The 12,220-nt window shown below is 51.7% G+C and overlaps 1 protein-coding gene across 1 annotated transcript in view; it reads right to left on the bottom strand.

The window, feature by feature from the left end:
- The window catches only part of AXL (AXL receptor tyrosine kinase), a 48,229-nt gene that overhangs the window by 15,759 nt on the left and 20,250 nt on the right, over window positions 1-12,220 (bottom strand). The window contains exons 5-8 of the mRNA XM_038767460.1: window positions 8,949-9,029; window positions 8,607-8,722; window positions 4,799-5,003; window positions 3,690-3,829 (exon numbers count right to left, since the gene is read on the bottom strand). Coding sequence (XP_038623388.1) covers window positions 3,690-3,829; window positions 4,799-5,003; window positions 8,607-8,722; window positions 8,949-9,029 — 542 coding nt within the window. The remainder of the gene's footprint in view (window positions 1-3,689; window positions 3,830-4,798; window positions 5,004-8,606; window positions 8,723-8,948; window positions 9,030-12,220) is intronic.

The following is a 12,220-nucleotide window of genomic DNA, read 5'->3' as shown; positions in this document are numbered from 1 at the left end:
TTACTGAGCTTGTCCTGTGTGCAGAGCACTGTACTAAGCACGTAAAACAGAGTCAGTAGTCGTGGTCCCTGCCCACAGCGAGCTCGCAGTCTAAAGGGGGAGATAGACATTAAGATGAATAAGTGCTCTGCACACATCCCCGCGTCTCCCCGCATTCCGGGGCACGTCAATCAATCAATCGTATTTAATAATAATAATAATGATGGCATTTGTTAAGCGCTTACTATGTGCAGAGCACTGTTCTAAGCGCTGGTATTTACTGAGCTTGTCCTGTGCGCAGAGCACTGTACTAAGCACGTAAAACAGAGTCAGTAGTCGTGGTCCCTGCCCGCAGCGAGCTCGCAGTCTAAAGGGGGAGATAGACATTAAGATGAATAAGTGCTCTGCACACATCCCCGCGTCTCCCCGCATTCCGGGGCACGTCAATCAATCAATCGTATTTAATAATAATAATAATGATGGCATTTGTTAAGCGCTTACTATGTGCAGAGCACTGTTCTAAGCGCTGGTATTTACTGAGCTTGTCCTGTGTGCAGAGCACTGTACTAAGCACGTAAAACAGAGTCAGTAGTCGTGGTCCCTGCCCTCAGCGAGCTTGCAGTCTAAAGGGGGAGATAGACATTAATATGAATAAGTGCTCTGCTCACAGTAAGCGCTCAATAAGTGCGATTGAATGAATAAATATTGTATACAATCAATCCTATTTGTTGAGGGTTTACTATGTGCAGAGCACTGTACTAAGGGCTTGGAAGAGTAAATTCCAACAGAGGTGGTGGACATGTTTCCTGCCCAAAAAGAGTTTACAGTCTAGAGGGGGAGATAGACATTAAGATGAATAAGTGCTCTGCACACAGTAAGCGCTCAATAAGTGCGATTGAAGGAATAAATATTGTATACAATCAATCCTATTTGTTGAGGGTTTACTATGAGGAGAGCACCGCTCTAAGCGCTGGTATTTACTGAGCTTGTCCTGTGTGCAGAGCACTGTACTAAGCACGTAAAACAGAGTCAGTAGTCGTGGTCCCTGCCCACAGCGAGCTTGAAGTCTAAAGGGGGAGGTAGACATTAATATGAATAAGTGCTCTGCACACAGTAAGCACTCAATAAGTGCGACTGAATGGATAAATATTGTATACAATCAATCCTATTCGTTGAGGGTTTACTATGTGCAGAGCACCGCTCTAAGCGCTGGTATTTATTGAGCTTGTCCTGTGTGCAGAGCACTGTACTAAGCACGTAAAACAGAGTCAGTAGTCATGGTCCCTGCCCACAGCAAGCTTGAAGTCTAAAGGGGGAGATAGACATTAAGATGAACAAGTGCTCTGAACACAGTAAGCGCTCAATAAGTGCGATTGAATGGATAAATATTGTATACAATCAATCCTATTTGTTGAGGATTTACTATGAGCAGAGCACTGCTCTAAGCGCTGGTATTTATTGAGCTTGTCCTGTGTGCAGAGCACTGTACTAAGCACGCAAAACAGAGTCAGTAGTCATGGTCCCTGCCCACAGCGAGCTTGCAGTCTAAAGGGGGAGATAGACATTAAGATGAACAAGTGCTCTGAACACAGTAAGCGCTCAATAAGTGCGATTGAATGGATAAATATTGTATACAATCAATCCTATTTGTTGAGGATTTACTATGAGCAGAGCACTGCTCTAAGCGCTGGTATTTATTGAGCTTGTCCTGTGTGCAGAGCACTGTACTAAGCACGTAAAACAGAGTCAGTAGTCGTGGTCCCTGCCCTCAGCAAGCTTGCAGTCTAAAGGGGGAGATAGACATTAAGATGAACAAGTGCTCTGCACACAGTAAGCGCTCAATAAGTGCGATTGAATGAATAAATATTGTATACAATCAATCCTATTCGTTGAGGGTTTACTATGTGCAGAGCACTGTACTAAGTGCTTGGAAGAGTAAATTCCAATAGAGGTGGTGGACATGTTTCCTGCCCCAAAACAGCTTACAGTCTAGAGGGGGAGATAGACATTAATATGAATAAGTGCTCTGCACACAGTAAGCGCTCAATAAGTGCGATTGAACGAATAAATATTTTATACAATCAATCCTATTCGTTGAGGGTTTACTATGTGCAGAGCACCACTCTAAGCACTGGTATTTATTGAGCTTGTCCTGTGTGCAGAGCACTGTACTAAGCACGTGGGAGAGTACAATAAAACAGGGTCAGTAGTCGTGGCCCCTGCCCACAGCAAGCTTGCAGTCTAAAGGGGGAGATAGACATTAATTAATATGAATAAGTGCTCTGCACACAGTAAGCGCTCAATAAGTGCGACTGAATGAATAAATATTGTATACAATCAATCCTATTCGTTGGGGGTTTACTATATGCAGAGCACTGTACTAAGCGCTTGGAAGAGTAAATTCTAACAGAGATGGTGGACATGTTCCCTGCCCCGAAAGAGCTTACAGTCTAGAGGGGGAGACAAACATTAATATAAATAAATATTTGATGCTGTCAGTCATCTTGTATCCACCCCAGCGCTTAGTATAGTAAGCGCTTAACAAATGCCATAAATATTATTATTATTAAATCATATTCATTGAGCGTTTTCGATGTGCACAGCACTGTACTAAGCACTTTGGAGAGTACAATGTATCCAAGTTGGTAAGTACATTCCCTGCCCACAACGAGCTAACAGTCTAGAGGGGAGACAGACATTAATTTAAATACATACTTTATATTATCGGCGAACCAGTTGTATTCAGTGAGCACTTACTAGGTGCAGAAACTGTACTAAGCACTTGGGAGAGTACAACAGAGGAGGGATGGTAGACACGTTTCCTGCCCACAGTATAATATATCCAAGTTGGTAGGTCCGTTCCCTGCCCACAACGAGCTTACAGTCTAGAGGGGAGACAGACATTAATTTAAATACATATCGGCGAATCGGTCGTATTCATTGAGCGCTTACTAGGTGCAGAGACTGTACTAAGCGCTTGGGAGAGTACAACAGAAGAGGGGTGGTAGGCACATTTCCTGCCCACAGTACAATATATCCAAGTTGCTAGGTCCGTTCCCTGCCCACAACGAGCTTACAGTCTAGAGGGGAGACAGACATTAATTTAAATACATATCGGCGAATCGGTCGTATTCATTGAGCGCTTACTAGGTGCAGAGACTGTACTAAGCGCTTGGGAGAGTACAACAGAAGAGGGGTGGGAGACACGTTTCCTGCCCACAGCGAGCTTACAGTCTGGAGGGCAGGCAGGTATTAATATCGATAAATAACGGAATATCGGAAGTGCTGTGGGGGTGGGGTAAGTGCTCTGGAGCAGTACACTCCAATAATTATTGGAGTGATAATTATAATTGGATATATATAATTGGATAATTGGAATAATTATTATTATTAATAATAATAATAATGGCATTTATTAAGCGCTTACTATGTGCAAAGCACTGTTCTAAGCACTGGGGAAGTTACAAGGTGATCAGGTTGTCCCACAGGGGCTCACATTCTTAATCCCCATTTTACAGCTGAGGTAACAGAGGCCCAGAGAAGTGAAGTGACTTGCTCCAAGTCACACAGCTGCCAATCGGCGGAGCCGGGATTCGAACCCATGACCTCCGACTCCAAAGCCCAGGCTCTTTCCACCGAGCCACGCTGCTTGTCAGCCCTCCCTGACGCAGTGCCCCCCTCCCCGCCGCACCCCCTGCCCCCAGACTCACTTCGGGGTCGTCCTGCCCGCGGTAGGCCAGCTTGTACCCCCGCAGTATCCCGGGTATGGGCCGTCGAGGCTCCTGCCAACGCACCACGGCCAAGCTGCCGTTCCTCAGGGCCGTCACGTGCTCCGGAGGGCCCAGGGGCACTGTGAGGGGCAGAAAGGGGGGCACAGGGTCACGGCGGGCATGGCGGGAGGGCAAGGGCAGCCCCGTCCCCCTGCCCATCCCTTGCCCACACCGGCCCCCGTGGAAGGAGCGGGCAGGGCAGCGGGCTTTTGTGGGGGTGAGGGAGCACGGGTGAGTGAAAGAATAAGAGTGGGCCCTCGAGAGCCACCATCCAGGCTGGTCAAGGGGCAGGGGTGAGGGTGAGTGTGAGTGAGGGTCAGGCTGGCCAAGGGGTCAGGGGGTGATAATAATAAATAATAATGATGGTATTTGTTAGGTATTTATTGTGTGTCAGGCCCCGTTCTAAGCGCCGGGGTAGATTCAAGTTAATCAGGCTGGACCCAATCCCTGTCCCACGTGGGGCTCACGGTCTTAATCCCCATTTTACAGATGAGGTAACCGAGGCCCAGAGTGGCGGAGTGACTTTCTCAAGGTCGCACAGCGGACCGGTGGCGGAGCCGGGGTTAGAACCCAGGTGCTTTTAACTCCCAGGCCCGGGCTCTAGCGCAGGTGTTTCCTTGAGTGAGGGTGAGTGTGAGTAGGGGTCAGGCTGGGCACGGGGTGGGCTCTCCCTTGAGTGAGGGTGGGTGAGGGAGCGAAGGGGTAATAATAATAATAAGGATGGCATTTATTAAGCGCTTACTATGTGCAAAGCACTGTTCTAAGCGCTGGGGGGGTTACAAGGTGATCAGGTGGTCCCACGGGGGGCTCACAGTCTTCATCCCTATTTTGCAGGTGAGGGAACTGAGGCCCAGAGAAGTGAAGCGACTTGGCCAAAGTCACACAGCTGACGGTTGGAGGAGCCGGGATTTGAACCCACGACCTCTGACTCCAAAGCCCGGGCTCTTTTCCACTGTATCCGGGGTCCCTCCTGCCCCACCTCCCCTCCGTCTCGGTGGGCCCTCCCAGGTGTCGGCGCATCCCCTTCCCCAACCGCGTCACCCCCTTACCTCCCTCCGGGGTCTCCATGGGCACCCAGTGAGTCCAAGGGGAGACCCCCTGGGCGCTGGCACAGGCCACGCGGAGGTGGTAGGCCGTGAGGGGGTGTAGACCGTCCAGCCGCAGGGTGTAGGGGGGCACTTCGGTGCTGAGCGTGCGTGGCTCCCCTCGGGGGGTGTCTGGACCCCCGGCCCCCGACCCGTCCGACGGCACTGCCTGGGGATGGGGGGTGGGAAGCAGGAAAAGGAGGAAAAAGTCAGGACCACCAAGGCCACACAATCCAGCTACGCAACAGTTCCCAAGCACACAACGGTACGCGGCAGCTGCCCACCCAAAACCGTGGTATTTGTTAAGCGCTTATCAGGTACCCAAAACCGGGTTAAGCGCTGGGTGGGAGGATACGACGCCATCAGGGGATCTCACAATCTAAGAGGCAGGGAGACCACGGATTTCACCCCCATTTCACCAGTTTTTTTTAAAAATGGTAATTGTGAAGTGTTTGCTACTCTCCCCCTTCTATCAATCAATCAATCGAATTTATTGAGCACTTACTGTGTGCAGAGCACTGGACTAAGCGCTTGGGAAGTCCAAGCTGGCAACATATAGAGACAGTCCCTACCCAACAGTGGGCTCACAGTCTAGAAGGGGGAGACAGAGAACAAAACCAAATGTTCTAACAAAATAAAATAAATAGAATAGATAGGTACAAGTACAATAAATAGAGTAATAAATATGTACAAACATATATACATATATACAGGTGCTGTGGGGAAGGGAAGGAGGTAAGATGGGGGGGATGGAGAGGGGGACGAGGGGGAGAGGAAGGAAGGGGCTCAGTATGGGAAGGCCTCCTGGAGGAGGTGAGCTCTCAGTAGGGCCTTGAGCTCTCAGTGGACTTCTAGACTGTGAGCCCACTGTTGGGTAGGGACCGTCTCTATATGTTGCCAACTTGTACTTCCCAAGCACTTAGTACAGTGCTCTGCACACAGTAAGCGCTCAATAAATACAATTGAATGAATGAATGAATGTGTCAGGTGCTGTAGTAAACGCGAGGGTAGATAACTGTGATATTTGTTAAGCGCTTATTACATGCCAGGCACTGTCCTAACTGCGGGGTGGATAAAAGCTCTATATGTTTGTACATGTTTATTACTCTATTTATTTATTTTATTTGTACATATTTATTCTATTTATTTTTTTTTTGTTAATATGTTTTGTTTTGTTCTGTCTCCCCCTTCTAGACTGTGAGCCCACTGTTGGGTAGGGACCGTCTCTATGTGTTGCCAACTTGTACTTCCCAAGCGCTTAGCACAGTGTTCTGCACACAGTAAGCGCTCAATAAATACGATTGAATGAATGATTGAATGAAAAGCTAATCAGTTTGGGCACAGTCCATGTCCCACGTGGGACTCACGGTCTCAATTCCCATTTTACAGATGAGGAGTCTGAGGCACGGAGAAGTGAAGTGACTTGTCCAAGGTCCCACAGCAGATAAGCAGAGGGGGTGGGATTAGAACTCAGGTCTTTCTTACTCCCAGGCTCATGCTCTAACCATTAGGCCACCATCCAGTGACACAGCATTGCCTAGGGGATAGAGCACTGCTTGGGAGTCCGTGATAATAGTAATAACTATCGTGTCAATCAGTGGCATTTATTGAGCGCTCACTGTGGGTGGAGCACTGTACTAAGCGCTTGGGAGAGTACAATACAACAGAGTCGATGGATATTTTCCCTGCTCACAGCGAGTTTACGGCCTAGAGGGAGAGACAGACATTAATATAAATAAATAATTTATAGCTATACGTAATTTTCTTTTTAGGTGTTCTGCCTTCCACACTAGATTGTAAACTCCCCAGAGGGCAGGGATTGTCCCTTTTTTACCTCCTTATTTTCTCCCCTAAAAACCCAATCCAGCACTCTGCACACGATCAGTTTCTGCTGCCGAGACTCCACAGTTAAATAACGCAACCACATAATGATATCTTGAATTTGTTCGACACCCATTAGCGATTTTATCCAAACCACTTTGGCCCGGGTGATCTCACTGTATCCTCACCCCGCCCCTGTGAGCCAGGGAGAGGCAAGGATTATATTATTCCCCCAGGCCCAGAGAGGGTAAGTGGCTTGTCTACAGTCACACAGCGGGCCAGGAGCAGAGCCAAGAACAGTACGAGCCGCGTGGCTTAAGGGATAGAGCCCGGGAGTCAGAAGGACCTGGGTTCTAATTCCTGCTCTACCACTTGTCTGTTGTGTGACCTTGCGTGAATTACTTCACTTCTCTGGCTCTCAGTTCCCTCATCTGTAAAACGGGAATTCATTCATTCATTCATTCATTCATTCATTTATTCATATTTATTCATTCATTCAGTCGTATTTATTGAGCGCTTACTGTGTGCAGAGCACTGTACTAAGCACCTGGGAAGTACAAGTTGGATTAAGACTCTGAGCCCTATGTGGGACAGAGACTGTGTCCAACCCGATTACCTTGTATCTACTGTGTATCCCCCCGACCCAGCGCTTAGAACAGTGCTTGGCACATAGTAAGCGCTTAACAAATACCATCATTATTATTATTATCTACCCCAGAGCTCAGAACAGTGCCTGGCTCATAGTAAGCGTTTAACAAATACCACAAACACACACAAAAAGTTTGATCACTTCATCTTGAGAGTCAGAGGTCAGGGTTCAAACCCCGGCTCCGCCAGTTGTCAGCTGTGTGACTCTGGGCGAGTCACTTCACTTCTCTGGGCCTCAGTTACCTCATCTGTAGAATGGGGATTACGACTGAGCCCCACTGTGGGACAACCTGATCACCTTGTAACCTCCCCAGAGCTTAGAACGGTGCTTTGCACATAGTAAGCACCTAATAAATGCCATCATTATTACTATTATTATCATTACTTCTCTGAGCCTCTGACCTCATCTGGAAAATGGGGATTAAGACTGTGAGCCCCAAGTGGGACAACCTGATCACCTTGTAACCTCCCTGGCGCTTAGAACGGTGCTTTGCACATAGTAAGCGCTTAATAAATGCCATCATTATTATTATTATTATTATTGAGCCTCTGGATATCCCCTTCCTCTTGGGCTCCAGGGGAGAGGGAGGGAGGAGGAAAATCTGGGTCTCCCCTTGCCCGGAGCTCTGGGGAAAGGGGAAAGAGCCGGGGTCCCCCTTGCCCCCTGGCCCTGGAGGGAGTGCGAGAGGTGTGAGAAGTCAGAGAACCTGGGTTCTAATCCCAGCTCCGCCGCTTCCTTGCTGCGTGACCTTGGTCGAGTCACTTCACGTCTCTGTGCCTCAGTTCTGTTCTCCCTCCTACTTAGACTGTGAGACCCATGTGGGACGGGGACATTGTCCCCCCCTAATTAATTTGCATCTACCTCAGCGCTTAGAACAACATTTGACACATCGTAGTTGCTTAACAGATACCATAAAAAATATCTGGGTTCCTCCTGGCCCTGGAGGGAGGGGGCAAGCTGGGCTCTCACTTGACTTTTGGCCCTAGAGTAGGGCAAGGCGGGAGAGGGAAGGAGGTAAGAGGAAGGGGAAGCAGGATTGCTGAGGCCAGGGAGCCTCGTAGTAGGATCCAGGACCCAGACCTGACTTCCACTTCTGTTTTCCCTGAGAACATCTGACCCCAAGCCCCCCTCCCCCCGCATCTCTGCCCCCGGCTCCAGGGGGAAATGAAAGTAGAAGAGCCGGAGGGGAGGAGGGTCAGTGGGTTGGGGACTCAGACAGTTCTCCCTTTTGGGAACCAGCCAGACTGGGGCTCCTGCCCCCTGGGCGCTGCCCCACGGCCTCCCCCGCCTCCCCCGACTCACCTGGACGGTGCAGTGGGTCAGCAGGTATATCCCACTGGGCCCCGGCTCCCAGGACACCTGCAGTTCCGTGGGGCTGCTGGACACCAACTGGAGGTGGGTGGGGCGCTGAGGGAGCACTGGGGAGCACCAGATCGGGTCACGGGGAGTCCCGGACCCCACTCCTCTCTCCCCTCTGCCCCCTTCCGCTGCTCTCCTGTGCCCCTACCCACCTCCTCCACCCGCTTCCCCGGTGCCCGGCCCAGCCCTGCCCGTCAGATAGGCTTCCCCGGCCCGGACTACCGCCGTTCCCACTGGCTTTCTCAGGATAAGATCCCTTCTCTCTCCTCACCCAACCGAGCTCACCTTTCACGGTGGCCGTCCGGGAGGTGGTGACTCCCTTTGCGTTGTGGGCCTCGCAGGAGAAGGACGAGGTCTCGTTTAGCCCTGGTGGTAAAGGACCCCGGCCAGGCTCAGCAGGCTTGGCAGCGCTCCCAGCTTTCCCGGGGTGGGCCGGGACAGGCCCGATCGCTCGGCCCCGCGGGAAGCCTGTGCGCCGCAGTGGCAGTGACAGTGATTCAGAGTGCTCTGCACATAGTAAGCGCTCAATAAATACGATTGATGATGATGATGATGATGATCTCTGGCCTCCATCCCCAGCCTCCATCCCAACCGACAGGGCAGAAGGGGCCTCCAGGATCCCTCCTGCATCTCCCCCAGGGGCTGTGGGACTTCTGGGGGGACCATAGGGGGATTTGCCAACCATCGGGGCAGCGGGGAGAAGGGGAGCGGTGTTACTCTGACTCTGCTAGTCTCACCTGCACATAATAATAATAATAGTATTCGTTCAGTGCTTACTATGTGCCAAGCACTGTTCTAAGCATTGGGGTAGTTACAAGGTAATCAGGTTGTCCCACCTGGGGCTCACAGTCTTAATCCCCATTTTACAGAGGAGGTAACTGAGGCAAAGAGAAGTGAAGTGACTTGCCTCAAGACAAGTCACACAGCAGACAAGTGGCGGAGGCGGGATTAGAACCCACCTCCTCTGCCTCCCAAGCCCGTGCCGTTTCCACTAAGCAAAGCCTGCCCCTGCCCCTGTCTACCCCAGCCTCCGAAGCCTAGCCCTCGGCCTCCAGGCCCCGGCCTCCACAGTCCAGCTTAAAGCCCACAGCCCCCACAGTCATTCATTCATTCATTCAATCGTATTTATTGAGCACTTACTGTGTGCAGAGCACTGTACTAAGCACTTGGGAAGTACAAGTTGGCACTATATAGAGACGGTCCCTACCCAACAGTGGGCTCACAGTCTAGAAGTCTACAGTCCACAGTCCAGTCCAGCTCACAGTCCAGTCCAGCCTCCAACCCCCAGCCTTCCACCACCAGCCTCTAATGCTCGGCCTCCACATCCCAATTCCCAGCCTCCACAGACAAGCCTCCAGCCTCTAGTCTCCCCAACTATGACCATTTCTGTTCACTGAGCCCCAGAAGCTCTCTGTCTGGGTCTAGGTCTTTGTGGGGAGTCCCAGCTCGTAGGCCGTTCTCCACAGTTTGGTGGGCGGCGGGGGGAGGTCTCTCATGCTTCTTTTGTCCTTCCCCGAGCGTAATCCCTGTTTAAAATCTCGCCTCTCCATCCAGACTGCTATAACATTAATCCAAGCACTTATCTTATCCCTCCTTGATGACTACAACAGGCCTCCCTGACTCTTGTCCTTCCCCACTCCAGTCCGCACTTCACTCTGCTACCTGGATCATTTTTCGATAAAAACGTTCAATCGGTGTTTCCCCCCTCCTCAAGTACCTACAATGGGTGCTCCTCCACTTCCACATCAAACAAAAACTCCTCATCCCTGGCTTTTTAAAGCAGTCAGTCACCTTGCCCCCTCTTACCTCACCTCACCACCCTGCTACCACAAAACCCGGGCCTCACACTTTGCCCCACTAATGCCAACCTACTCGCCGTGCCTCGAGCTCGTCTATCGCGCCGCCGACCTCTTCGTATCTGACAGACCATCACTCTCCCCACCTTCAAAACCTTACTGAAGGCACACCTCCTCCAAGACTAAGCCCTCCTTCCCTCATCGCCCACTCCATTCTGCTTCACCCTGACTTGCTCTGTTTATTCTTCCCCAATCCCAGCCCCACAGCACTTATTCATTCAATCGTATTTATTGAGCGCTTACTGTGTGCACAGCACTGTACGAAGCGCTTGGGAAGTCCAAATTGGCAACATATAGAGACGGTCCCTACCCAACAACGGGCTCACAGTCTAGAAGATAGCTGTAATTTTATTGGCCTATATTAATGTCTGTCTTCCCCCTATAGACTTGTAAGCTCTCTGTGGGCAGGGCACGTGTCTTTTATTATAAAGGCATTTATTAAGCGCTTACTATGTGCAAAGTACTGTTCTAAGCGCTAGGGAGGTTACAAGGTGATCAGGTTCGTCCGACGGGGGGCTCACAGTCTTAATCCCCATTTTACAGATGAGGTAACTGAGGCACAGAGAAGTTAAAAGTGACTTGCCCGAAGTCAAACGGCTGACGACTGGCGGAGCCGGGATTTGAACCCATGACCACTGACTCCAAAGCCCGTGCTGCTTTTAGGTTGTTATATTGTACTTTCCCAAGTCTGCAGACAGTAAGCGCGCAATGAACGTGATCGACTAATGGACCGTGGACCGCATGCCTGCTCCCTTTCTGTCTCTCCTCCTGTCCCGTTCCTCCATTCCTCTTCCTCCTCCTTCTCCCCCTCCCCATATGGCCTCCACACTCAGAGCACCCCCTCCTCCGGGCACTGCCTCCTCTTATCTTGGGGGGAGACGAGATTTCTCTGGGTCAGCAGCTGGCAGGCGGGGGAGGAAGAACCTCCCGGAAGGCGGCGGGTCGTGGGGGGAGGATGTCGTGGGGTAGAGGGAAACATATACCATCCATCACTACTCTCACCCAAGGTCACGCGCCTTGGGAAACTGTGTCAGCGGGCACGGTGCCACGCTTGGGAAGTCCAGCCCCCCGCCATCGCCCTGGCAGCTCTGCCCCTCACATGGAGTTGAGGGCGTCCGGTCTGAGCCCGTGACGGGGAGGGAGGCAGGGTGAGGGGGGAAGATGGAAGGGGGGAAAGGTGGGGGAGAAGACAGTAGGGAAGGGGTCAGTTTGGGGGGGAATCAGGGTGGGGGGGAAGTGGGTAAGAAGGGGGTGAGGAGATGGGGCACTGTCTGGACGCTCTCCAGGTGGTGTGGGTGGGGGGCTGGGGAAAGAGGCCTGGCCCTTGGCTCCGGCTGCTTTCTGACTGAGTCACGGGATGGGGGTGGGGGGCACCCAGGCCGGATCTTCGTTCCATTTGGGCGACGGGGGCGGCGGGAGGGGCACCTGCTCTGCCCCTTCCCCGTCCCCTGCCCCTCTGACTCAGCCAGATTGGGATGGGCCTGGAGCCCAGACCCCCAAGCCCGGGACCCGAGCGCCAGCTGTGGGCAAGGTGCCCTGCGGGCCTCGGGGCCCGGAACCGTCGTCGCTCCCTGAGATTGGGAGGTGGGGCCCCCATACCCGCCACGGGACCTCTGGGGAGGCGGGAGGGGTGGGGTCCCTGCCCAGCCCGAAGGGGGAAGGAGGGCCTGCAGGAGCAGAGCGGTTGCATGGGTGCAGAAG

This window comes from Tachyglossus aculeatus, chromosome 26, assembly GCF_015852505.1.
Source record: "Tachyglossus aculeatus isolate mTacAcu1 chromosome 26, mTacAcu1.pri, whole genome shotgun sequence".
In the NCBI taxonomy this organism is placed as follows: Eukaryota; Metazoa; Chordata; class Mammalia; order Monotremata; family Tachyglossidae; genus Tachyglossus; species Tachyglossus aculeatus.
The sequence above is the reverse complement of the archived record's forward strand: the minus strand, read 5'-3'. Positions and strand labels throughout refer to the sequence as shown.